Here is a 27784-nt window from a genome sequence, read left to right as displayed (position 1 = left end):
TTGCCTCCTGAAACTACAAACACGCAGAGCTGAACATCACAAAGAATACCTCTCATTTAATCAGAAATGACTTTACAGTCAAGACACGTCAAAACCAAACAAGCTGTAGATGGCGTAATTTTAACAGGTGAAAAACAAGTTTTGTGGATAACCTTTAGCCTTTATAATAGAAAAATCTGCTAAGTTTTAAAATAGTGTTTTATTATTTGAGCTATGAAACTATTACGTGTTGATGTCATGGCATCACATTACAGTTGCTTTTTATGTATACAGATTTCTCACTGACATGTCATTCAAAAATTAGTATTTTCCATTCAGTTGCAAAAAATAACTACTGCATCAATAAGCAGCCAAAACAAGTTACTTTGAAAGCTCATGAATTAATCTTGAAACTTCGGTAACTGCACATGCAGTCTATATCGACATAAAAATGCAAAAACACATTTTTGCCTTCTTCAGATATAGGTCCAAAGAAGTTTATCCCACAACCCTGAGGTAGCCAATCTAATGGCCCAATTCATACTGAAACAATGGACTTGAACTGATGCCCTATAACCAGATATGAACTGGGAATGGCTCCTCCTCTTTTCTTCCTTCTTCCTGGTACAGGTTTTCATCCAACTATAAAACTTTTATTCCTGTCTTCTTTTTTAGACTACATTTTAGACTATATGGCAGTGTAATGAACACATGCCGGCTTTAAAAGAAACACTCTTGCATAGCAGCATGGATCTCATTGCATGTTTGTACCATGCAGGTGCAGCCTTAGAAACAGGATCTTATCTGAAGGTAGGTTATGAACCCACAGGTTTTAAACCAGCAAGGATCATGACATGTATGACTGAAAAAACAAAAGGCATTACACATGATACTGATCCTACATGATCATTCAATCTAACAGCACTGTATGCATTTCCTTTTAGCTGTTACAACCTATACAATATACACCCTCTGTACATATCCAACTTGGAACAGGTTCCCACGCACTAATTGCTCTTACCTATAGGTCAATTTTAATATACATGATGCAAAAGAACCATCAACGACTTTTAAATATACACAGAAGAGAAACCAGAGTTACTCTAGATGTATTTTCTGTGTTTTATTGATCTGATACAATATACAAGCATACACAGCAGTATAGGCATGTGTACATGTCTGGATATACGTACATAGACGAAATGCAATATGTATGATACATACAACAAACAAGGCCAGGTATCTGGTCTTACAGAGATGTGCCCAGCACAGGTCCAAAGAGCAGGGTGGAGGCATATGAGCCCTTCACAACCGTAACACTGTCCTATCCTACAGCTGCCTGGGGACCAGGATCCTTCTGTCCTATTGACAGAAAGACAATAGATATTTATTACTCTAGGAATAAACAGGAAAGTTACTTTTATCTTACCATTGGTTATTATGTTTTCCAGTGGACCCTATGAGTGATCTGTTATTATGCAGATAAATCATGACTTTTTGGCCAAAACTGCCATACTTGCACATCCCTATAGTACCCTCTCCTGAAGCAACCACAGCGGCAGTCAGAATCTACCAGCATGCTAATACAGGTTTTCCACAGTAAACAGTTACTACCATTAATTTGTTATTGACACATTATGAGAAAAAAAAACAAAAACAAAAACTGTAAACTCGATCAAGTTGGATATCAGGCACCTGTCTGCCTGATTTACATGGGAAACCACACTTGCTGGGAGCTGAAAAAGGAGAAACTTCATGGACTCACAGCATACCCTACAAAGAATAAGAAGGTTTGTTAGAAAGTTTGTGGCTATGTTAATATATTAACATTTTCAGCTCTTGAAAACAGAAAGAATACTGGTGATACAGTTCCAACAGGCATATTTTGCTTGTTAAACAAAAACATTTCAAGCCATACATTTTTCCACAGACTACCATCATTTAATAACCTAGACCTGAATTTCTTCCTCCGTTGCAAGTTCATGGCTTGGACAAATAAGACACGTTCCTATCATTCTCCCATTAGACATTACTGGAGAAGTAGTAGGTGTCTGCATGGTAAGCAAAGAGAGAGAGGGAGAAAAACTGGGGGTCATAGCTGGTGAAGGGTATCCAGAATTTTGGATAAATGGAGAACGAGGGTATTTTTTAAATACTTGCACTGATATTGTATTTGGCATTCGAGGTGGCACTGTCCTTACGCCAGGCTGAGCTATTGACGTTATCAAGGGAGGAGGAAAATTAGATTTCTTTTCCTTAGGGAAGCTATGAACGTGTACACTTTCATCCTTCAGTTTTGCAATATCATTAAACACTGAGGCAAGAGGTTGAAATCTGGGTTGCCAGATGAGCACATTATCCCAGTTGTAACCAACTCTAAGATCCTCGTCAGAGGTGCCACGAGTTACAAGCAAATCACACCCAGAGTCCTGCCTATCTGATATCAAGGCATATTCTCTTGTGAGGTCTGCCATTATGTCCTTCTCTTGTATTCCAATTTTCTTTAGTGTCTGGGACAACACTGTGTTCTTTGTATAGGCAACATCACAGGCTTCTTCTCCACCTTCACCTTGAATGGCCTGCATGCTCTCCATACTTCGTGTGGTAGCCACAACATCAGTTTCACCAGACTGCCAGGAGAACTGGTCAGACTCTCTTGGGATTCCCGAATCTGGTACCCGTGAGCCTTGCTCACTCAGCACAGAGCCGACCCTCTTTCTACAAGGATGTTCATTGATCCTTTTGATTTCCTCATCCTCCGCTGTTTCTCCTTCAGCAGAACTGCGGCCACTGGAGTCTGAATGCCTGCAGGGGACACCATCATCCTTCCTCTCTTCGATTCCTGCCAAGCTCAGCCATTCTGCTATGGCACCCATGGGAAGCATACTGCTCTCAGTACTTTGGATTTTCTGGCAGTCCTCATCTTCTCTGGCCAAATTGAAATCAGAAGCCGAGGAGGATACTGCTTCTTTTTCCACACCAGAGTTCATTGTATCTTTCCGCTTATGTCTCAGAACCAGTGCAATAAGGCTGATAGCAAGCAGCAGAAACACTATCAAGGAAACAGAAAGGTTAAAGGTCAGGCTGTATGCTGACACAATGGGATAACTCTCAGAAGAATTAGAAACATTCACAAAAACAGTGCATACAGTGAACTTTGATTCCATTTTTGGGCTCTGTGCTTTTATCAACAATTCCAGGCTGTCATCATTCCATTTGCTGCCATTTTTCTTTCTACGTACACTTTCAGTCAAATATATATTACCACTGGTTTGATTTACAGAAAAGAATGGAGAAGTTTTTAGCAGTGAGTAATGAACAACTCCATCTAGTCCACCATCATTATCTGATGCTGTCACTTGGCCAAGCAACTGGCCTGCTTCGTTTTTTTCAGGGAGATTGAAGAAATACCGATCTTGTGCAAACACTGGGTCAAATTCATCCTTCCCCTCAATATCTACCTGAACTGTAACTGTGGCCAGTGAGTCACCTTTGTCTTTTGCTTGGATTATGAGACAGTACCTATTCTGACGTTCAAAGTCAAACATTTGCTTTGTATGAATATCTCCTGTCAAAGCGTCAATGAAAAACATATCATGGTCTCTAGGAACTTCACGCTGAGCCAAACATGAAGACTGGATGGAGTAGGTAAGATGTCCGTAAGAGCCTTTATCAAAATCCAGTGCATTAATAGAGCACACAAAAGAAAAAGTAGGCAAGTTTTCACTGACTATACAGTTCATGCTGGGAAACAAAAACAGTGGGGCATAATCATTGTCATCTAGGACACTAATATGGACAACAGAAAAAGCCACATTTTTCACATCAGCTCCTCCATCTGTGGCTTGGACAAGTAAAGTGAATCTCATGGTATCCTCATAATCCAGAGTTTTTATCAAATCCACTGATCCAGTTTTCCCATCCAAGGAAAAATACTGTTTGTCATTTCCAGAGATTATAGCATAAGTGATCTCTGCATTAGTGCCCACATCACGGTCATTTGCTGAAACTTCAGTGACATGACTATGTACAGAGGTGCTTTCTTTAAGATTAATATGGTACTCTGGGCTGCTGAATACTGGAGGATTATCATTGACATCCAGTACAGTTATTAGCACAGTAGCAGTTGAATTCAAGGAGGGCATTCCATGATCACAGGCAAGGAGGATCAAACGATGGGAAGCAGCAGTTTCCCTGTCAAGAATATTGCTCAAAACAAGATTGCCAACGAGTTTGTAGGATGTTTCTGACTCCATGACGCTTGTTTCCACGGTGAATAGATTCTCAGCATTGCCATCAATAATAGAGTATTCCACGTATGTATTTTCATGTGTCCAGTCATAGTCAACTGCTGAAAACACGAGGACACTTTCTCCAACTGAGGCATTCTCTCTCACACTGAGATTGTACAATGCCCTTGTGAACTGAGGGGCATGGTTATTTACATCTTCTATGTGTACCTCTACGGAGGTGACTGCACTCAGGGCAGGATTGCCACCATCCATAGCAGCTATCAGAAGCTGAATACTGGTATTGTTTTTCAGCTGTGACATTGGTTTGGTAGTGTACACTGAACCTGAAAATAAAATAGACATAATAAAAACCCACACTCATTAAGACATGTAAATGTTATTGCAAAAGCTGAATCTTATCGGTCATGTTTAAAAATGACATGGTTGTAATGTAATGGTTGCACACCCCAAAGTAATTCTACGAAATCACAGCTAATGCTCTAAGCCAAGGCCTACCCACAATGATGCAGTATCAAATACACATACTGCATTTAGACTACCAAAAATTTATCTTCCTTATAGCAGGCTGAACATGTAAACTGTAGAAAACAAAAGGCAAAATAAAACATTCAAAAAATTCATCTCACAAATGCCTGGGAACAGAAAGTGACATGCACTTGCTCACTGAACAACAGTTACACACTGTTTTCACAGTATCTAATAATCTCTGAAGCTGACATTATCAAAAGTAATACATACACATGCATACTGAGACACACACCCACCCACAATTTGCTACCTCCCAGAATGTTACAGACTTAGGTTGGAAAAACCAGTAAATCTCTTCACTATTAAAGAAAATTATGTACTTTGGAAAGTGTGTTCTCAGTTTAGAAAACTTTTAAATTCCATTTAGGATTATTGAATAACAAGTACTGTAAAGTAGAAATCTTAAAAACATACAGCCCAAGCTGCAGAAAAACTCCATTATGATATGTTCATCTTATTCTGAAAAATAGTAGATATGAACTTAAATTTAATGCAGTCTAATATGTGATCTGAAATGTCATGAGACAAAACAAAACATATATCAATGTTTTATTAAACTACATCAAGGAAATAGCACCTATGAAATGCTGTAAGTAGCTATCTTGTGCATGGTTCAGGGACAAACAGAACCCTGGTCTTTGATATTATCAGTTCTACAGAGATAATGGCAGATTTAGCCAAAATATATGGTAGACTTCAGTCATCAATGATTTCCAGAATTGATCACTGGAAATAGGTGAGGAATGGAATAAGACTTTTCAGTTTACAGTGAATAAGCTGAAATAATAAACTATGCTTACAGACTCACCATTCTTATGATCAATAGAAAATCCCTCAGAGGAGAGGATTTTGTAGGAAATCATTCCATTATGCTGTGAATCCCTATCCACAGCAGAGATAGTCAGAACAGTGGCACCCACTGAAATGAGTTCTGGAAAGCTCACCTGGCACATAAAGTAAAATGACAGTTTTGATAAAGCTTAATGAAATATTTTGAACATAAAAAGATACATTTCCCTTCATTTGATCTGGTTAGGGCAAAAAAAAACAACAACAAAAAAACCCACACAAATACAATTCCCAACTTTGTAAAGTTTCACCTACCCATTTCCTTCAGGGACAAAACGAAGAGCTGTGATATTGAAAATATTGCATACAATACAGCCAAAATTTATAGTAAGATTTAAATAGTAGTAAAATCCATCTAGTTCAGGTTTAATTATGAAAAATTCAATGAATTGCTGAATTTCTCTTCAGTAATACACTAACGGAAGGAATACTTCACAGCACTCTGCAAATATGACTGGCTTTTCTCCCCGCTTTCAGAAATATCTTGATTTCTACGGATACAATACAGTTTGCAGTGCCAGTCTGGGGAATCTAAAACAAAAACAAAAACAACAACAACAAAACCAAAAACAAACAAAACCCCCACAACTCCTAAACCCTGAAAATTCCAGCACTAGAGCCTGAATAATCACCAGATTACTCCTGTAATTTAATTTTAAATTTAATTTTAAAAAACATTTTTTTGTTTTCTTCACTTAATCTGGAAAGCCAAGCCAGTCCTTGCTCTTCTTAAGAGTTTCCATTATCTTTAAAGGACAATAAAAGGGTAAAAATTACAGGACTGTGAATAGGGAATTAGACATATAGTCTAATAAGTCTAATTAGACATATAGTCTAAGAAGCAGTGTACCATACTGTCCAGGCAACATATCAAAACATCAGGACTGTGGAGAGAGTTCAGCTGTTTATGTTAGCATAGTCAATAGAACTGTACTGATTTACACCAGTTCATAACCCTGCCTGTAAGTTCTGCTTCTATCTACAAAAAATTCCTAGCACCTGCACAAGCAAGTACTTGCCTAAACTATTTGTCAAAATCAGACACACACGAGTGTTGAGGAAAACTTAAGGCCAGATCTAGAAATCACTTGAGCATTAAAAGTGCATTTTTTTCTGGGATCTTGACTTAAAAGTCTAAGTGGGTGATTTACACAAAGCCTAACAACTCAGATGCCTGAAAGTTTCACAGGTGCCTAGAGCCTGACCCACAGTTATCTGAGTGGCTAAAGTGCTTCCCCCACACATGCTCAGAGGTTGAAATTTCTCTACTAAGCCAAATGTTTAAACTTCTTTCTTAAAGCTGTCTGAGATTTATAAATGAAGCATTACTAAATCCAAGTCTTCTGTGGTGCCTCATATATTTGGCTCTGAGCACACCCAGCACACAAAAAGCACCAAGTCAAGCAAAGAGCTCAGTCCACGGGCCCGCAGAACAGCTGAGGCCTGCAGGCACCACAGGAAGCAGCCATCTTGTCCAAGCCCTGCTCAGAGCAGAGTCACCTAATGCACATAGCTCAGGAGCATGTATGCTTGTGGTTTTGGATAACTCCAACGATGGAGACTCCAAAGCCTCTCTGGGCAACCTATGTCAGTGTTCAATCACTGTTAGGACAACAACAAAGTTATTCCTGAAGTTTAAAAGGAATTTCCTGTATTTCAGTTTGTGCCCATTGCCTCTTGCCCTGTCACTGGGCACTATGAAGAACTGTCTGGCTTTTCTTTACTCCCCCCACCAGGTTAGGATACATTGGTAAGATACCTCCTGAGCATCTTTCTTGCCAGACTGAACAATCCACGCTCTAGGCTCTCTTGGGCAAGCCCCACAGCCTAGCAACACATGGATGAGGCCTAAAGAGAGGACTGTTTTGGCAGCCTCATTTCCCCTGCAGCTCCAGACTGTCTCTCTCCTGTCTGTAACCCTCATCGAAGCCCCACAGCCTTCGTCTCCCATGACGAAGGCAGGCCAATTATTTAATTAAAAGACCTTTGTGTGGATTCCGATTCTGTGTGCTTACTGGCATGGCGTACCGGGCACGAACCCATGGACAACATCTTGGTGGCCTGTGGCTCCTAAAACAGCTTTGGTTCAAAAACATTGTCAGACAACTTGTCTTCTACAATTGTCTAGTAGTTCAAAAGCTGAGCTGTGCCTTCAGTCTAGTAGGAGCTGTTAGGGAGGTCAAAACCGATACACCCCCACTGCCTAGAAGAGTGCCATGGCTATAAAGCAGGGCTACATGTTACAAACATACATGTTTAACCTACCACAGGGACATTTACTACACCTCTGTAGTGCTGCATAACTGGAAATGAAGAAATGCATGCCATAGTAATTGGGCCAAAATAAACGTACCAACTTGTTTACCATTCTGTCAGAAGGAACAATCAGTCCTGAACAATGGACACTGCTCCCCAAACTGGTTTTGGATTATATCCAGTAACTGTGTGATGAATGCACAGTGTAAGGAGTACAGCTAGCATTCACACCACTTTTCTTCTGAAGCCAGAATATACAAACACGAAAACGGAACAATTCTTCCAGTCCTTTCAGCAGAATTCTTAGGAAATGGCAGGGGTTTCCTAGAAGAGCATTTTGCACGATCTGCTGTTTCTGTTCTCAGTAATAGTTTGCAGAGACCTCCCTTCTTAGTGGTGATCAAATACATTTTTAACACACAAATATAAACAAGCACTCCCGCTACTTATCCTCATATAGAGAAGGACATCACACATTTGTTGTTTGCTTCCCACTTCCCCACCTGATATGAATCCTGAGTAAACACTGGTGGGTTATCATTGATGTCCAAAACAAGGACTGTGAGTTCTGTTTCTGTTTGATGGACAGAATCTGAAACTATGATTCCCAGCTTATACACAGCAGTTTCTTCAAAATCTAATGGTTCCACCACTGTGACTACACCAGTGTGTTGATCGATAGCAAATTTCATTCCAGAACTATTGTCATCAGTAAAGCCAAACTGAAGTGCTGGGTTGGAGTCCGCATCAGTTGCTGACACTTGAGTCACTGTAAATCCAGGCAGGACATCTGAAACAATAATTTTTGAAGTAAGTCATAGCTAAAGATGATATTACAATTTCTGAGGATTTTGCCAATTTTCTAATACTAAATCTTAGACATACGTAATCTTTCTGCCTTAGATTTTTTTTTTGTCTTATGGCTTCATGTTTTAGAATAAAAGCAAGATCCAGAAATAATACAGAAACAAGTAGAAGATTTCTTCACATGCTTCTGCTTCTTCCCAGTTTTAGTCTGGGTTTTCTTTAGGCTTTCACAGATGCAGTATACTGATAACTGCTTCTTCACCAGCAACAGGAACTTCCATGTTTTTCCACATGGCAACATGTGGAAATGTGATATATGTTTAGCTGACATGAATTTACTGAACAGTGTCACAAAATTCCACAGGAATATTTAACTGAGACATTAACTGAGTCTCCTGGTCTTTCTAGAATCAACAACCGCAGTTATGATAGCTTTTCCACAGGAGGAAGAGGCCACTAGAGAGATATCCAGCCAGAGCCACATGGCACAAAATCTTAAGGGCTCAATATATATTTTTAGGAGATTTAGAAATTGTATACAGACAGCTTTTGTCATGTGTCAAATTGACAGTACCACAGATTCCAAATTGAATCCGACTATCAGTGATAATCTAATCAAGCCTGGAGCTAACAGAAACTAAACCATTTCCCATTTGCACGCCTGGGGCACTAAGCCTCAAACATGTTGTGCCATGCCCTCAGGCAAATGTTCTTAAACTGAATACAAAAAAATAAATAAATAGCCAGTACTTTACAGCTGCTGTGCATCCACGACTCCTGTTCTTGTCATTACCAGTGGGAGCTAAATTTAGAAAAAGCTAAAAAAAATCACTGGAAAGACAGCCTTGATACATTCTGTTAACAAGAGGATTGGACTAAGTCTTTATAAACATGCTGCTGCTTATCTTAATGCATCACATATATGATGTCTGTAATTAAAACTGCTGGGCTTAGGACTTAAGATATGCAAGTGCTGAGCTAATGTCACACAACATACCAGATGGGATGAGAACTCTGGAGGTCTGGGCCCTTTTCTTCACGTTCATCAACTAGATCAAGCTACATAGCACTTTAAAGTTTCATTCAAATTTACAGAAATAATTTCTTTCATCACAATGAACTTCAGAATGTCTAATTTCTAGCAATGCTGGTTTTAACACCAAGTATTGTTATTGCAGAAAAGAAGAAATTGAAGACATCTGAACAATATGACATTGGAGTCCAAAAGGAACAGATTACAGATGTATTTCTGTAGAGTTTGTTTTTCTTTCTGAATTGCCTATGATTTTATTCCAAACTGTTCTTAAATACAATGTCTACAGAGTAAGAACAATGCCTCTGAGAACAAAAGCAGATCACAATTTACTTTGATATTTCAGTATTAATATGATCCATTATCCTTTTGACTATAATCTTACGGTTAAACATATCACTGAAAGTACTGTCGTGGTCTGACAAATCCTGATCTTATCACCTAGCTGTACCATCACACTTACTTTCTGGGACCTCCACTTCCCCCGGTGGTTGGACAATCGGAGCATTGTCATTAACATCTACCACTTGTATCCTCACAATACTTGTAGCAGAAAGTCTAGGGTTTCCTTTATCAGCAGCTTGTACAACCAACCTACAATTAAAGGAAGCAGCAATTGTCACCATCTGTCAAAAGTCACAGAATTATTCACCAATGATATGAACAGGGAAAAAAACAGGTTAGCACTTTCAGCTCCTTGTTGCTCAATGTAAATTCCATCTTTCTTCCCATAAGGGTCACTGTCTGCAGTTTTATGATTTGTCTCTTGTATGAACGATGTCCAAAAGACTCTAGGTGGCAAAAATATACTGAAAACATAATGACAAAAGGATGCATTTATTTCATGCAATTTCATATGAAATGCAGGTAGTTAAAAAAGCTAGCAAGACTCTTGCAAATAAGACATTTCTCCAGAAAGCAACTCAGAGCAGGAATAAATTGTAAGTATTGAATTGTCCTTTGGAGGAATCTGACTGTCCTCATTGATTACGGAGAGACAACAGAAACAAGAAAATCAGGTGGTATGAAAACTTCCAAAGTAATACTCAGACAATGTCTGTGGAGATATAGAATAACCCCCCCCATTATACTGTTAAGTGATAAACTGAAACTACTGAATACAGGCACCATTTGTCAAAGTTCCCACTGGTTTTAGTGGGACCAGAATCTCAGTCAGATTAAGAGAGCTTGCCTTTAGGCATCCATGTTAGACCTGCATAAGGATCAGTAGTGAACTGTCAACAACCTTTTGATTTCCACAAACAACGTAGCAAAGAAAACAATAAGCAAAGATAAACACAGATAGAAGGATGTTTACTCTGTGGGAACCAGCTTCTAAACAATAAAGAGAAAACTGTTACTGTAAGCAAAAAATTCTTTCTTCACTCTTCCCCACAATTATGAATTATCCAGAATGAAATTTAAAATTAAATCTAACTCAGCAGGTGCTCTAAAAAAAGAGATGATTGAAAACAGATAACATCAAGCTACAAGAAAGAATTTACATGTCAGGGCCCAGCATATCTATTAAATGTTTTGGGTACTAGCAATTTTTATGTGTGTCATGCTTCCTGGGTCTCCTTACAGATCTTCTGAAAGTTTAATTTCTCCCTCTAAGTCACAATTGCTGTTCAAAGTGTCATGGAGATACCAACTTCTAAATGCTCACATGACAGTACAGAAAAACAAGGCTGTAACTCAAGCTGTGGATTGCACTTCCACTCCTGAACCACATAAACTCTGCTCTGGGTGCCCCTGTGGTTTCTGACACTGAGAGAATACAACTTGAATTGCCGACTAATATTCAGTCAGTGACCATGTATAATTCCATACATAAAGTGTATTTTTTCTAGAATGAATATTGGGAAGGTACATATGGAAATATTTTACTAAAAATAATCACTTTCTAAGGTTTCAGGAAAAAACTCTCATAAAAACATCTCAGCCAAGGCATTAAAATTAAGGTTCTGTCAACACTTTCATTACAATCCCTCTTACAAGAGGCTTAGAACTTCTGGGGATGAAAATGTTCAATTTAGATAAAATAAACAACTCCTTGCAAATTGGAAAGAACCAATGGTGTCATTTTGAAATTAAACAGCATAACACTTTTAAAAGCTTCTTTTGCTATTCACTTTTCACCTAGCAACAGGATTAAAAAAGTATTAATAAAGAGAAGGAATATGAAGCTTCAGACTCCTTGAACAAATTGTCTATTTAAATCGCTAGAATTCCAACATAAATACTGAAATAAGTCAGGCTTCCAATTAAAGATAGATATCAGAATTGTTAGACTTACATGTTCAATGCTTCACTAACAGCAAACATCCTTCCTTGGAGGATTTATTACAGGCATTCTTTAAAGTACTACTCATAAATAAAATGTATTATGCTATTTAAATGACTAAAAATCAGGACTGATGTTTCTGATTCAGTGAAAAACTGAAAAAGAAACTCCAAATGAAGTACTCTGCATATTAAGTTAACACAAAGCATTCCCTTTAGGAGACTATTATCTTACACTGATATTTAAAAAAAATTAATATTCTGTTCATCTTTTTAATGTGGTTTTCTAAAAGTTATTCTGGTTCATAAGAACTGTGATTGGATGATTAAAAATTTGAGGCCCTGGAGGATCAGAAACTTGCAAATACTTTAACTGATGCCTCAGCCATATGGGAAAAAAAAGTAATTTCCACTAACACATATAAAGCAACCTTATTTTTGTAGAGATTGCAGTATATAAAAAGGGTATATTTATGAATCAGGATGCTCTTACTTTCTCTCAAGGCATAATTTGTTTTCTTTCTAAATTCAAGTATGGCACGACTGATAAAGAAAAACTGTCACATCCACTTGATTGTATTTACTCACAATTTCTTGGAAAACAAGAAAAAACTAATACTGAGCACAAGACAACTTATAGATGGAAACAGATTACAGAATAATCTTTATCTGATTATACAGGAAGTTTGAAATATATTCTATTTTAAATCAAAAAACAGAACATGTCCCTGCTTTTTGGATTTGGTTTGAGTGCTTTCCCTCTGCCTTTATGTATAAAAAAAATGGTTCCAGAAAAGGAATGGCTGTGTAGTTCTTAATGAACTGAAAACCAGGAACTGTCATCATTCCTCTACTGAATCATCATGCTCACTTATATCAGTAAGTGTTGCAATTGATTGAATAAAACTATTTTCCTTCTTAACTTTGAGAAGTACCCAAGAATCCATGGTAAAAAATGGCCAGTTTTAGGGCTGTTTTCAATGCTGCCTGGCTTGCACCCAGGCTCTGTGGCTAATGGATATCAACTGAAAACTGTAAAACACATACCACGAGCAATCTCATGCTAAAGTGAACAAAAAGAAGAATAAGGTTTTATAAGATCCCTGCATACAAACCTGTAAGATGAAGTGTTTTCACGATTTAGGATTGTGTTAGTTGCTAAAATCCCTCTTGCTGAATCAATTAGAAATGTTGCATTTTCGTTACCAGATAAAATTGAATATTCGGTTTCTCCATTCAGCCCACTGTCAAGGTCAGTTGCAAATATCTGTTTAGGAGGAAACCTGAGGCTTAATTCAAAATAGCAGAACATTATTTCAGCAAGAAAAAAATATACTACAGTTATCTATTTCTACTTACTTTCCTCTTGACAGCACAGATTTAAGCAAATAATCGTATTGGCCCTCAACACAAGTGTCATGTGAGGTCATGAAATCTGCTTATGAATTGAGATAGTATGCACATAAATTCTTTGCCCACACAATTTGAAATTCAACTACGTAAAGCATTAGAGGTGAATGTAATCATTTTTACACTGTTTACATTACTATAATGTTTCTGTTAGAATCCTATCTCTGTTTAGTGCCTAAAAATGAACTTTCTCAGTAGTCCAGGACTACCCTTTAAAGCATTACTGCTATACAGATAAAGGGTAAAAGTAATTATTAAAGTTTTCAGACCTTTCATTGGATGGTTCATTAATTACTTTTTAAAATAAAAACCAGCAGCGTAAATGTTGCTATAAAAGCAATATTGTTAATAACATTCAACAGCAGCGCATAGGTTCCTCAAAGATTTTTCTGACTCTTCAATGAGTTGTCTTTGTATTTTTCTGGTTGTTGAACAAGCATTATAATGAGTACAGGATCCAAACCATGGCAGAGACAAACAGTCAGACGGAATAAAGGAAACATAGTAGAATGTATCATGTCATAAAATTTTGACTACACATCTGGGTTGACTGCCTTTTGATTTTTCTCCATTGCTGGACATATGTTTCTCTAAATACAACATCCATCAGTTTCTAATCACTTTGCCTGTGAGGCATTTGTAGCTTTCCATTTATTTATTCTCTAGAGGAGGAATATCTTTAGTACCTAACATGACCCTCACTGTGACCTGACCTGCAATGCAAGAACATGTACTGAGGAAATTATGTGTTCTTCTAGTCCAACTGATGTCTTCTTTTGCTCTAACATGGCCAGCTGGAAACACTTTCAGAGAATAGATCCATTCAGAGGAAGAAGTGTTTGCACATTTAAATTGAGACAAGCTGCTCTTTAAGCATCAGATTTTAAATTGAACACTTGGATTTGACTCCACTCCTAGTCTGATGGGTTGAAAGTATTCTTTTTATTGCTACAGCCCTTTCACAGTAGATGCATTAATGCAGGACCCAGCCTACATTGTAACCAGAACCATAGCTTTGAATAATTCTTTTCAACTACTTAAGAGATAAACAGAATATTAAAAAAAAAAAAAAAAGAATTTTAAGTCCAGCTGCACAACTAGTAAATATATAAAGAAAGATTTTTATATAATATGAGATATTTCTCCTTCAACTTGATAAAACTGAAAGACCTGAAGCATGGTCTAGACTAAATCATTGAGTATTTTAGATATGCAAAGTAGTAGCTACACCAAGAACCCCACTCTTGATTTTTGAAAGATGATGGTGGTCCAAAGCAGACTGAGTAGGACTGCATTCGTGACCAAATTAACCAAACTTGTATCTTCGCAGGCTGAGTTCTGTAGTTACAAACATTTACTTACCTGTATGATGTCCGTTTTAGCAGTTTGGCCTTCCCATACCGACGCTTTGTAACAGCTTTGCTCAAATTTCGGTACGTTGTCATTCACATCCTGTATCAAAATAGTCACTCCACAGAGCGCTGAATCCAAACTATTTTCAGCCAAAACTGAAAGATGTATTTTATTCTTAACTTCATAATCAAGAAACTTTGGCTGTTTTACTGTGATTGTACCTGTTTATGAGAGAAAGAGAGACAGATGACATGCATAGTTAGGAAAGAACGCCAACAAAAGCAGTTATGAAACCTATAATGTATGTGGTCTCCTTTGCTGAACACACCACAGAAGTTCAGCAAGCTTCCCACTGTGTCCTCCCTATACCTGACATCATTTTCTAAGTGCAAGTTATTGGATAAACCTCAGCTAAGTTCTTACTGATCAACCACTGTGTTGGCAATTTCCTAAAGCAAAAGAAATCAACTTGTAGAGGGGTTAGAGAGGAAGAAAGTGGCTGTGTGACGTGGGTTCCTTGACATGTGACAACAGACCAGCTGTGTCTCAAGAGACTTCTGGCTCTCATCTGCAGAGTAGCTACATCTAATGCTCCATTTATATACAAACAGGGCAATAGCTTTATCTGACAAATAGGCAAAGCACTTAGATTCCTTCTGATGCAGTGAGTTTCCCCACCAACTGTTATTCTGTCAAAAATAATCAGTGACTGAGACAACAGACAGAACTAGACATCTCCACGTTACACCTGAAATTTCCTTGGAAATCTGTCGTCATTATTTCAATGTTCTAATATAGTGATATATTAAAATTCTTCATTACCATCAAACATAGCCCATTTGTATGTCAGTTTCATTAGATTTCAAAGAGTTTTGCATTAATTTTTCATTAATGATGCCATGAATATCTATATTCCGAACTTGTGATAGCGTAAGACCCCAACTACCGCGTCTTTCTAAGCTAATACTTCTTATTTTGTTTTCTAAGACAAGCGGCAATGATTAATTGCTGTTTATGGATCTCTCCAGTGATCAAGAGTTGTGTTTTGAACATAAAGGTGGCAGGTAGTCTCTATCCAGCACAATACTTAAAAATTATCACATTCTGTATACAGAAAAAAAAAGTACAGTGGCAGAAGGAATACATTTCAAGAAGGCAGAGAGTAACTGAAAGATCTTTGGGTAGCAACATGGAGCAAAGAATCAAGTTTGAGAAACATCACCTATGAGGACAATGTGAAAGAACCAGAGCCGCATTCTAGAGAAGTGCACGCAAAGAAGAAATAGGGTAACACTCTTCAAGTACATTAAAGACAAAGGGAAAAACTCTATATCTATTGCTATTAGGTTAAGAAGTAATGAGTTGAAATTCTTTCAGCAGACATTTGGGTAAATTTGAATAAAAACTTTCCAGCTGCAAAGACTTGTAAAGACTACCAAGTTTGCAGAATTACTATTGCTGGAGGTTAAGAACATGACAGACTAATGTCTGTTAGATTTAGGCACCGTTGGTTCCCTTTCTGTGGCAGGGGACAGATTAGTTTACATCCTTGGGTCACTTCTAGCTATAGTTTATGTGATTCAACAATATAATAAATCCCACTAATAAGGGGAAAGTTTCTAGATAGTATAGTGGATGTCTGGTAACAGCAAACAATTTTGGAGATTTTTTTTTTCCAAAGCAGGGTTAATTAACATCAGTGCTTGAAAACTGAAGAGGAGCAGAGCTCTATCTGTTATGAACACCAAAGTTACAGAGGACATCAATACAACTCCAAATACTTCTGCTTTATAAAGAATGGGTAGAGAGTCACGGGTGTCAAAATTAATATTGAGGAAAGAACTGCTCTTAAAAGTATGGAAAGGCAGCACTTCAAAATTTTCTAAGAAATGGGAAAAAGGTTTTATTACATTTACACCAACTATTTCAATGCTCAACTACAATGGCTCAAAAGTCTCAAAGGAAGATTTGCGACATCCTGGGCTACACAAATCCCACTGGTGTTTGTGAAGAAAGTGCTTATGAGACTTAAAACATTGTGTAACCATTTTGCAACTTGGCTGATAAAAAACAAAACAAAACAAAAAAACTAATAGCATCTCTTTTTTTTTTTTGGCATTCGATTTTTTGGGCAGTTGATATTGGAGAAGATTTACTTCCTCAGGGATAAACTTGCCTGTGACTATGACAGTCATTCAGCTTAACACTTCTAGCTTTATTTCAGTGAAATGAGAAGGACTTGGAAATCAAGCATATGCACTTCTAAGTGCCTCTCATCTGAACAAAACAAAATCATTTTAAACTGTCCATCTGCAGCAAACATTAGCAGCTCTGCAGGAGTTCACTGCTTGGTGCCTGGTGACAGCAGAATAATCAGAGATGAAAGCCACCAGGAAGTCAGACAGAATGGCATTTGTTAAGAGTATAACCTATCTATGCTACTTCTGAGAAAAACTGCTTATACTGTCTACGGCCAGCCCAAATAGACTATGGCTGTTAAAAAGACAGCTCTCTTGCTGCTCATATTCAGAAGGAACTGAAGCAAACGGAGAAGTTACGCTCTCTTACACACCAGGGAAGAGACCACACTCTTTAACCTAGACAGACGGTTGAGAAAAACAACCAAGTTTACCTGTAATTGGGTGTACAGAGAATACGCTTTCCTCATCACCAAGGATACTGTATTTTATGCTTTCTCCTGTAAATTTGTGTTCGTAAGCTTCTACAGTTAGAAGTGACGTACCTATGGAAACAAGACATTTTCATAATGTCCACTTAATAAGGTTTTATTGCAATTTTATATTACTTTGAGTGATAGCAGATGCACAGCCAAACACACGTGAACTAGCCTAGCTGCTTATTATCGATTTGAAATAGTAGACAAGAAAAACAAATCCTCGACAATCTTTCACTGTAATGCAACTTCATAGGCAAGGCACTATCTATCCCTCCTTGCCCAGTAAATTACTTGTCTGATTGCGACTTCATCACCTGCCTAATGAAAGTATAAGTTTTTAACTTCTGTTGATTGCAAACTCCCAAGTACCACCAAAATTACCTCTTAACTGAAGTTATATTTGAAAAAGAAAAATTATTATTTTTTCTTTCTAGTGGTGATAACATTGATTGAGTTGAAGGCCAAAATAGACATTGAATATTAAACTCCCTTTCTGAGGTTGTCTGAGAAAGTGTCTTTTTATTTGTGTGGTCTTCTTATTCGGGTTATGCCACCTTCGGTCATTACAATCTAACCTTTTCATGAATTCTTTCAAGGAAAATAGTCCTTTTTGTAGCATGCATAAGAATGCGTGTTACTTCTAAATCACTACAAAGAGGTCCTCTATTTTTCCTTCATTTATCTAAGTTCAATTTGAATTTTTGAGAAATACTTTAAATATGCTTAAAAATTTTAAGTAGTCATTTTCTGACAGATGGAATGAAAAACTGAATGTGTCAAAGGCAGATGAGTTGAGCATTATCTGAATTCAATGAAAAAAAGTAATGATTTAATACAGAATATAAAAGATGTGAAATAAAAATCCTATTTGAAATAGGATTAGAGAAAAAAATCAAACTGAATACATTATCCTAATCAGAGTCATGTTAAACAGAATTGTAGCAAGTTTTATTTAAAAAAATTATCAATATTCTCAAGTAACTGTTCTTTTCAAGAGTTATGAAATCTTTTAGCACATATGGTAATTGATTTTTAACCAATTTTAATTGTTTAAATTAATTTTAATTGATTCCATCCAGCTGTGATGGAATGAGGTTACCATACATCCTGAACTCTTCCAAACAGCATTACAGTCAGCTAGCTATTTTATTACATTACAAAGGGCATGCTGTTCACATCGAATTTTAGAAGGAAGGGCTTTATCTTTAGTGTAAATGTGAGAGGAAATGTTGTTCTTGGTACTGTTACTTATTTTATTTTAGTACAGTTAGCCACTAATTTTTAAAAACAGGAAATCTTGTTTTATATGCTTTGTAATTCGCTCCTAAAATCTGCCAATTAAAAACACAAACACTCTGATTGTGACAGATACAGTTTTCTGCACTAGTGAATGTATTTATTATAAGGGCTCTGGAAATAAGATCTACTCATCCAACAGATGGATATGAAAATTGTGCAGTTGCTTTTAGGATCTAAAATGGGTATCTTCTGGATGATAGTAGGTTGAATGTTCATTGCTGGGCAACTTTGATTTACAGTCGAAGACAGCAAAAGGGCAATCATTTATAGCATCCTCCTACCAGAGCTAAAGATAAGAAAAAAAAATTCAAGGTCCAGACTGTTTATATTTATCTTCCAACACTGTACTTTTTGACTGCTGACTTTAGAAGAAAACCTACCACAAACACAGCAAGCAGCAGTAGTTCCATTTGAATCCGTTTTTCAGGGATTAAGTTAATAAAATGTTGCTCTGGGTCCTCAAATTCTAATACTTTAAGTTTTATATTTTCATGTGATTAAAATTGTTTAAACCTTATTTATTTATTTTTGGCAAAGAACATGTTTCCCTTCTGATAAATTTCACAGAAAATGACTCCTTTAAACAGCATTTTTTTTACAGCTCATTGTGAAAAAAAATACGCCCAAGCTCTGACATCTCTATTGTGACACAAATAAATCCTATACAGATAAATATTAAAAGACAGCACCCATCCAGTAGCTTACAACATCGAGCATATGTGACTCAAACACTGCTCAAGCAGAGGTCACAGCATGTCGCACTGAAGCTTCAGCCCCTACAGCATTCCAAATCACAGTGACTTGTAGCTGCCAAGATGTTGCATGCCAAAATATTGCCTTCACCTGTGGTTCCTCACAGTCCTTTTCTCCCCCTGGAGCTGAAGTTCAGCAGACCCCTTCTTGAGCCATTTCACTGTGTCAAGCTGGTAGAAAATTAACACAGGAGAAGGGGAGCTTTCTGGCTGTAAAGCACAGTGAAATGTCACAGCAAGGATCAGGTCAGCACTGAACCCAGTATAAGGAAGGATGGAGATGAGGATCACAGCTGAAGATAGTCAGATGGGCTTGAAACACTACACAATCAACTTCTAAATTAGTTAAGAATATTAAAGGTGTAAGAAGAGCGGTTTAAAATGTTTATGCTTCGTTTTTCAGTTAAATCATAGACATACTGCTTTTGAAAGTATCTCAAACTGTTTTAAAATATCATGCATACCAACTTTTACTTTATGCCTGCAGACTTGAAACTGAAGTAGGGCAGCTTGGGCGCTATTTGCCTACCTGGCAAAAAAAGCTCATAACAATGTTTGTTGTATTCTGTGTTCGGACATACAATGCACACCAGAACTGAGCTACCATATAATCTATACAATTCTTTTTCTTCTGTCTTCTGCAGTCAGCCTTGCAGTCTTTTTCTCCTCCTTTATCATCTAATTCTGATTCATCCTTGTCCTTATTTCTTGAGATCTCTTAATTGCTAATGAAAGAAAAAGCTAACTGAGCACAAAGAGATGACTCACAGAATAAGAGGCTACATATTTTATATCTGTTAGAAAAAAAATGATTCTGCAAATGCAGAGGAGTCAACAAGGTTTTTTGCTGAATCTGTATTCAAGGAAGTGCTATGCATATAATCATTCAACTGAAAGCCTGGTGAATAATAAGGGTTTCTCTGGGTAGCCTCTGAAGAATGCAGAGACCTAATTACGTATTGACTGGCTTCTAAATGCAGTTTATAATATTTAAAGACATTAAATATTCGTTATTAAAGAAAAAATAGAAGAATAGGGTTTTCTGAAGATCATTACACTTGGAGGTCATACACTTTAAGTAAAGAAAATCTGACCATAAGAGCCAGTTCCTGAGGTACTTATCTAAAAGACAATTTTAGACTAAATTCAAACTATGGACCCTTGGCTTTGACTTTCATTGTTTATATTGTTTTGAGTTTTGATTCTTTTAAAAATAAACTTAGAGCTTTCCCACTCTATTAGTTAAGGCAGAAATAAAATGAGGAGGAAAAGCCACATTTATTAATACCAGGTCTACAAATAATCAGTATGTAATGTAAATCTCCCTTGGACTGAATACACTGCTGCTATTCATACTTGAAGGGGTCCCAGATCACATATATCCTGTAAGCTAACTTCTATGGGAGTTTTAATTATAATCATGCCTTTTTTCCTGAGAAGTGAAGTATTTGATATGCACTTATGCTTATATAAATAACAAAATACTATAAGCGGAGCAAAACAAAGATTAATATTTGGTAAAATCTTTCATACTCTTAAAAGAATTTGGTCTTCTTTACAAATAGCCTTTTATTAAAAATACAAACTAAAATTTTGGGTTGAAACCCTCTAGCTTACCCTGAAGCTTTGTAAAATTTCTTTTAATCAAAACAACTTAAATCAAATCTGATTTATGTTTTCTATAGATTGAGTGGGAGAACATCTGACTATGGCATTCTGTTACCACAGTTCCTTGGGGTATTTCCATGATTTCAGGCTGGATTGTCTAGACTGACCCATAAATGTATCCACACTTAGGAAAATTTAGGATCAGATTAGTTTATCAATTGCTGCAAAGTTCTCATTTTCATTTTCTTTCTTTCAACTTGTTTCCTAACAAAACCTATCTTTGCTCTTATTATCTTTTCCTGAACAGAAAGAAATTTAGATCTTTCCTGATATAATGCAGGATTAGTGCAAATTAATCCAATCTGTCATGAAAAAGCAGATGCCAGGGTCTTCATCCTACTCTCCATGGAAGAGTGACAATTAAGTTCCTGTGACACATTCTAAAAATATAAGCTTGCTGCATCAACAGATAGACAAAATTCAGAGTTCAGGGCTTCCCTCTCCTTTGCAGAGCAATACGCAATTAATTACTGTACAATGCTGATTCTAATAAAACAGGGTGTATCTGTGAATCACAGTCAGAAAAAAACAGGTTTAGGCCACCCAAAATTACTTGCAAATCCTGGTCAAATTCATGGAATAAAAAATATATTTTAAATGTCAAGACAAATGTACTTAGGAATTTATACATTTTTTGTATTTGAAATAGAAGCCATAAATGAAGCACTGGTTTCACACACAAAAGAATAATAATAATAATAAACTTTTATCCTGTGGATTCAGTACTTAAAGTACTCAGAATGGAGTAAGAAAAATGGAAATACTCCTCTGCCCGAGGAGACCTGAATCTACACCTTTCTTATTTCCAGAGGGTGTTGTAACCACCATTCTACTGCATTCTCTTCTATTTCCTGTAGGAAGTCTTCCACTTTTTCCAAAATCATGCATGTTTTTTGACAGACAGTGGGAAAACAAGATGGATGCTCTAGTCTCGTGGCTTGGTCACAGTTCACAACTATTTTGAAAAATGTTTTGCTTTCAGGCTATTTTATCTATGGTCAAAAAAAGTCACTTAATCTAAAGTGTTTTTTCACCATATTGCATATTTTTGACCTGTTAACTGAAACATTATTAATACTCACAGCATTATCTTAATTTTAAAATACACTGCTGAAAATTTGGCTTGTAGTCTCAGCGACGTACATAGGAAGAAATGTCTGAGCAATCCTAGCAGTAGTTTCTGCCATAGCCATCTTCGCCCTCAGTTCTCTATTCTGTTTGTAATTACCCATGTATATTGATTGGTTTTCCAAAATTATTAGCACATTTTGTCTTTACTGATTCCTAATCAAATATATAGGCTGTTATTCAAGATCTAAGAATTCACTAGTCTCACGATACCCTTAGGATATAGAGGAATATTGCTCTCATTTTACAGAGGGAAATTTGAACTATAAAGAGAATAAATGACTTGTTCAATGTGAACCTTGTGAGGCAGCTCTTGAATCAAGAATGTAGTCCAGGTCAGACCTCTAAATACGTCTGGTCAATTGTACAGTGGTATTTGTGGGTGGAAAAAAAAAGTGAAAGGCACTCCTTTCTGCCCCTCATTATGATGAGCCCATCCCCTGAAGCCTGAAAAAGTACTTACCATATCTAATCAGCAGGATGCACAACTACAAATACCCTCTAAATGATAAAAAATTAAAGCAGTAATTCTCATCATTACAATGAACAAAAAATAAATCTGTAAGCACCTTGTGATTTAAGCCGTTTAACTGTTGGTAGCAGGCTCTACCTAGAGATGTACTGTAGAAGTCTGAATGTTGATGTACTACAGTCTCCGAACTTCTTTCCCCTTCACCTCACCCTACCCCCTTATTCTCTTTCTGGAAGTCCAAAACTTAAGTAAGGTTTTACAGTCTCTCTGAAAGCTATTACAGTTCATTAAGGGTTTTGCAAAAGTAAAAAAAAATAAAAATAAAAACTTGTGTTGCAACTGGTACATACCACTCATCTCATCTGAACCTCAGTGTGTTGACAAGTGAAACAAGGAGTAAGCGCTGTCCACCCATCATTAAAGTCATTTTGCTAAAGGAGTTAACCCACTGATGTTCAGTGCTTCGCAGACTGAGGGGCTGGGAACACACCATCTCTGGTACGGGAGTTTTCTGCTTAACGTGAGCAACACCACTGTACACGAGAAGCAAACCTGTGTGCCAGACAATGCCTCCAACTAACAGATTATGATCCTTTTGCTGGTACGCTGGCAAAGGGCAGAGGGGTATTTGCTCCATCCAGCTTAATTTTTCCCCGCTGCTGCACAGGAAGGACATTTCCCTACACTGTTTGTTAAAATTACCATCCCAAATGGAAAGGATCCCAGCAGCTGCAAGAACGCAGATGGGGATTTGATACCTACCTGCTGCACTGTTCTCAGGCACACTTGCTTCATACAAGTTACGGCTGAACGAAATCTGCTCCTCTTGTCCCTCTGTAAAGATAATGACCATGGCTGTGGCTGTTCGAGGTGAGCTACCTTGATCTGAAGCCATCACAAGCAGCTGAGCACTGAAGTCTTTGGAAGCCAAGGGCTGCTGAAGAACGATGGCACCCGTCACTGCGTCAATCTGAAAAACAGTTTCTGGCACCAAGCTAAAGACAACAGCTCCATTTGGCCCCAGATCCACGTCCTCTGCTCTCACAGTGGCTACCGTCTCGTTGACAGCAGTTTCAGCAGGCACGAAGGCCCTGACAGGGTTCTGCAGAAACACCGGGTCATTGTCATTGACATCGTCAATGTACACTACAACACTGACAGTGGCACTTCTCGGCCAGTGAGCGCTACAGTCACTTGCCACAGCCCTGAACGTGTACTGGGATTTGGTCTCCCGGTCCAGTGCCTTTGTGGTAACTATGGAACCTGTTACGCTGTCAATGGCAAATGCTCCAAAGGTGTCGTCTATAAGCCGGTATGTAACTTCACCGTTTAGGCCGTCATCTTCGTCAGAAGCAAAAAGGTCCAGGACGGCTGAGCCTTCCTCTAGGTCTTCTCTCACGGAGACGTGATACTGGTTCTTTGCAAACAGAGGGCTGTGGTCATTTTCATCCAGGACTGTTACGTACAACAGTGCAGTGGAGCTTCTCGAGGGCCTGCCTAGGTCATGGCACTCAATTACAAGGGTGAAATTGCTGATATCCTCTCTGTCTAAGGTACGAGTGACCAACAGTTTTCCTGAAGTATTATTTAGTGTGAAGTATTCTCCATCGTTTCCACCTTTCAAACGCACAAAATAAAATGATGACAAACAATTGCTTTTGAAGAAGAATCCCCTGTGAATACCACGTTAATTGCAATAACACAATCCAATTGCCAGTGCAGCTGGTGTGCTCATGTGTCTTTCACATATTTTTTTCCTCTTATAAAAATTAAAACCTGCATTTCATTTAAATCAGTGGGTGGCAATGACAGTAAATACAGAATATCATATCAATTTACAGAGTGGCTATTTTGCCAGATGCATGTCTTTTTTCCTAAAGCAGCACACCTTATAAAATCTCCTGCAACTATGCTGCTGCACAAAGTGACTTCTTCCCAACCTTAGTTACAAATTCCAGAAACCTATAAAGCATTGCTGACGATTGTAATTACATGCTCCTTGCTCTCTTCTACAAACCTGTCTCTTGGAAGTGAAGAATTGTGCAAGACCTTGATTTGCGGGGGAAGGTAAATATGAAGAAGTTGACAGAAGAAAAGTTAGCATTTTTAGTAACAGTGAATGGCATACATACTTTATAACACGTAGAAAGACCATTAAAGGTAATTAAAGATCATGAAATTAAAACCAAGAAAACACAAAGGAATTCTTAACTGCTTCTTCAAAGAAAAATTTGTTGGCTGTTACCACAGTAGCTATGTGCTTACATATGTGCCTCAGCTATTGCTGAGAGCCACAAACCAAAGTAAGCGCAGCGTGCTTGTATTTCTGCACAGATTTTACCGGAGGCTTTGAACAGCTGTGGAGCTTACATTGGCATAGTGGACATGTGGAGAGTTTGGCAACATGAAAATTAAGTATAACTTTAATTGGTGAGTGAAAGAAGCTCTCAAGAAACAAAGTTTAAAAAAATATATAAAATAAACAATAAAATAATAAAATTCAGTTAGTTCTTGTACTTACTTGCAAGGGTATATTTACATTCAATACTTCCACAACTATTACAACAGGGACACAACTATGCTTTTGTGATAAATGCCTCCTTCCAGCATTTGACTGTTTTTGTTCTTCTGTTCTGTACTATTTCAAATCCAGAAAACAGACTGAAAGTGTGCTTGAAAAGGGCTTATTAATGCTGACAAAGGAGTGAAAGATTTTTTTTTCCTCTCTACATAAAAGAAGGATGTGGACAAGGCAGGAGGTAGTCTAAAACCTGGATACTGCTGTTTACATGCTTCCTGATTTATACTAACAAAAATGATAGGGTATAACTTACCAATTATTTGGTATCTTAGAGCTCCGTTATTGCCAGCATCCATATCTACAGCCCCAGCAACGTAGACTACTGAAGGCTGTTGATTCTCCAGAATATGAATCTCAGAAACAGGAAAGAGAAACTTGGGAGAGCAGTCATTTTCATCCAGCACTTTGCAGGTAACTGTCACTGTGCTTGATAGTGAGGGAGTTCCACCATCTCGAACCAAAACTAAGGTTAAAAAACAGAAAGCAGATTTTGTACAGAGGGTAGGCGCAACAACGGATACTCTTTAGCAATATCAGAGCAGTAGTTATTTGTGTTATGCAAAGTGCACATACTCTCCTGCTCCTGAAAATACTACCACTTCCATCTAATCCAGATGGCAAGAAGTGAAGGTAATGATGACGGCAACACCAATTCCATTCCCACCTCCCATTTTACAAGCAGTCCCAGGTATTTCACACTGTTACCTTTAATGCTGAAAAACTCCTGGGTTTCCCTGTTCAGTGATACAGCTGTTGTGAGTTCTCCATTCTCTGAGTTCATCCTAAATTTTTCAGATCCAGTTCCTGGCAAGATTTCATACTGAAGCAAGGAATTTCGTCCTTAAAAGCAGAATAGAAGCGTTAGTAAAACCGAGCCGCTCTCCTTACATGCTCTCTTTATTTTCCCCCCACGTTCTGGGAAATGGATTATGGATGAAATTATTATTTTTAATGCAGTGATTAACTGCTTCTTCATTAGCACAAGAGATTAAAATTTAAAATTGGATCTTCAAAATGCTTGTCCAGCTGCTGCATTGTACCTGTGTTGCCTGCCACCCAAAGTGACCCCAGCAGCATTTCTCAGCATCCAGGGCAAGTCTCCAAGCAAGCTCACATATTGTTGTGGTGTAATACAGCACTAGCTTAGATCATGGAATCTGTGCATCTGTCTTGTGCTCTCCCTGAGGTAATTAATTATTTCTCAACAGGATGTCAGGCGGTGCACCAGGCTGGTCTGGCAGCTCTGTTTCTCCAGTTTCCTCACTCAGAGCCAATACAAGCATCTCTATAAAGTATGATACGGAATAGCATAAACATCCAGAGAAAGCATCCGCTTCTTGGCATGCCCACAAGTTGTAAATATTTGTAATATTGAGCAGGCAGGTGCCTAAGTCCCATCAGGATTCATAGGGTAGGCATTTCCTAGTTGTCTTCAACACAAAAGCCAACTTGGTGGACATTCCCACAGCACATCTCAGGCCTTTTAGACTGTTCATGCTTGTAGCCAATCTCTGAAATCATACTGCTTGCCTTTGTGAAGTCTTGTAGAATTTCCAGAAGGGAAGATTAAAGATTTTCCCTCCCTCAATGTTTTTCTGAATGTCATCTCCAATCTGTTCCTAATTGCACCTACCATTTGTATACAGTACACAAATATTATTCTTCCTGTCCTTCTCTAGGAAATACTAGGCTAAAACCGTACAGGCTTTTACAACTCCTTCTTCCAAAGCTGCCTGAGTTGAACAAGAAATGGGATTCCACATTCCTATGAGTTATGATTATTTTATAATTTATTTCATATTTCATGTAGTTTCAACGCCCATCAGAGGAAAATACAATGTAATCTCAATTACAAGATCGCTAATGAGTTTAACCCTACATTACACTTAAAAGGCAGCAACCACTCATCTTGTACAACTGTGCTCATTCATTTGCACATTCTTCTGTTTCATGCAAACATTGTGGTTTTTTTTTGTTTTGTTTGTTTGTTTTTTCCACACAATAAACAATCTTTTGGTCATACAGAGACAGTTAGTGCACCTGGAAAACTAAAGTACTCCTGGTAATACTATAACTGCTATTCCGAGTTAACACTGCATCCCTGATGTCAGCTACAGCAGCAAAAAATAGGATGGTCTGCAATGGAGTTGATGGAGAAACACCAAAGTAAGAAAAGAAACAGATTCTACAGTTTTGATGCCCGTGACTGCCTTTGTTTGCCTTTGAATAGCTTTGCTAAGTAGTTGACAATGCTACTGAAATTTGATTGAAGGAATTATTACTGTTATTTGCATCTAAACCAATTCAAGGAAGCAACATATTCATGAAAATACAAAAAAAATGAGTTACAGAAATCCTTCCAGCTTTCTGGAAGAAAAGAGGAAAATCATGGCTGTAGGAACAACGGAGAATATCTTGAAAACTTGATATTACCAACAGTCTATCAACTCTCA

The 27784-nt window shown here is 37.6% G+C and overlaps 1 protein-coding gene across 1 annotated transcript in view; it reads right to left on the bottom strand.

Annotated features, from left to right (window-relative positions):
- Nucleotides 1-647: 647 nt before the first annotated feature.
- Nucleotides 648-27784, bottom strand: part of DCHS2 (dachsous cadherin-related 2) — a 108253-nt gene continuing 81116 nt past the window's right edge. Inside the window, exons 11-20 of the mRNA XM_035554588.2 lie at nt 26037-26171; nt 25585-25794; nt 23513-24367; nt 17387-17497; nt 14764-14975; nt 13107-13258; nt 10169-10299; nt 8369-8655; nt 5569-5704; nt 648-4555 (exon numbers count right to left, since the gene is read on the bottom strand). Coding sequence (XP_035410481.1) covers nt 1929-4555; nt 5569-5704; nt 8369-8655; nt 10169-10299; nt 13107-13258; nt 14764-14975; nt 17387-17497; nt 23513-24367; nt 25585-25794; nt 26037-26171 — 4856 coding nt within the window. The 3' untranslated portion in view covers nt 648-1928. The remainder of the gene's footprint in view (nt 4556-5568; nt 5705-8368; nt 8656-10168; nt 10300-13106; nt 13259-14763; nt 14976-17386; nt 17498-23512; nt 24368-25584; nt 25795-26036; nt 26172-27784) is intronic.

This window comes from Cygnus atratus, chromosome 4 (assembly GCF_013377495.2).
Source record: "Cygnus atratus isolate AKBS03 ecotype Queensland, Australia chromosome 4, CAtr_DNAZoo_HiC_assembly, whole genome shotgun sequence".
Taxonomy (NCBI): domain Eukaryota; kingdom Metazoa; phylum Chordata; class Aves; order Anseriformes; family Anatidae; genus Cygnus; species Cygnus atratus.
The sequence above is the reverse complement of the archived record's forward strand: the minus strand, read 5'-3'. Positions and strand labels throughout refer to the sequence as shown.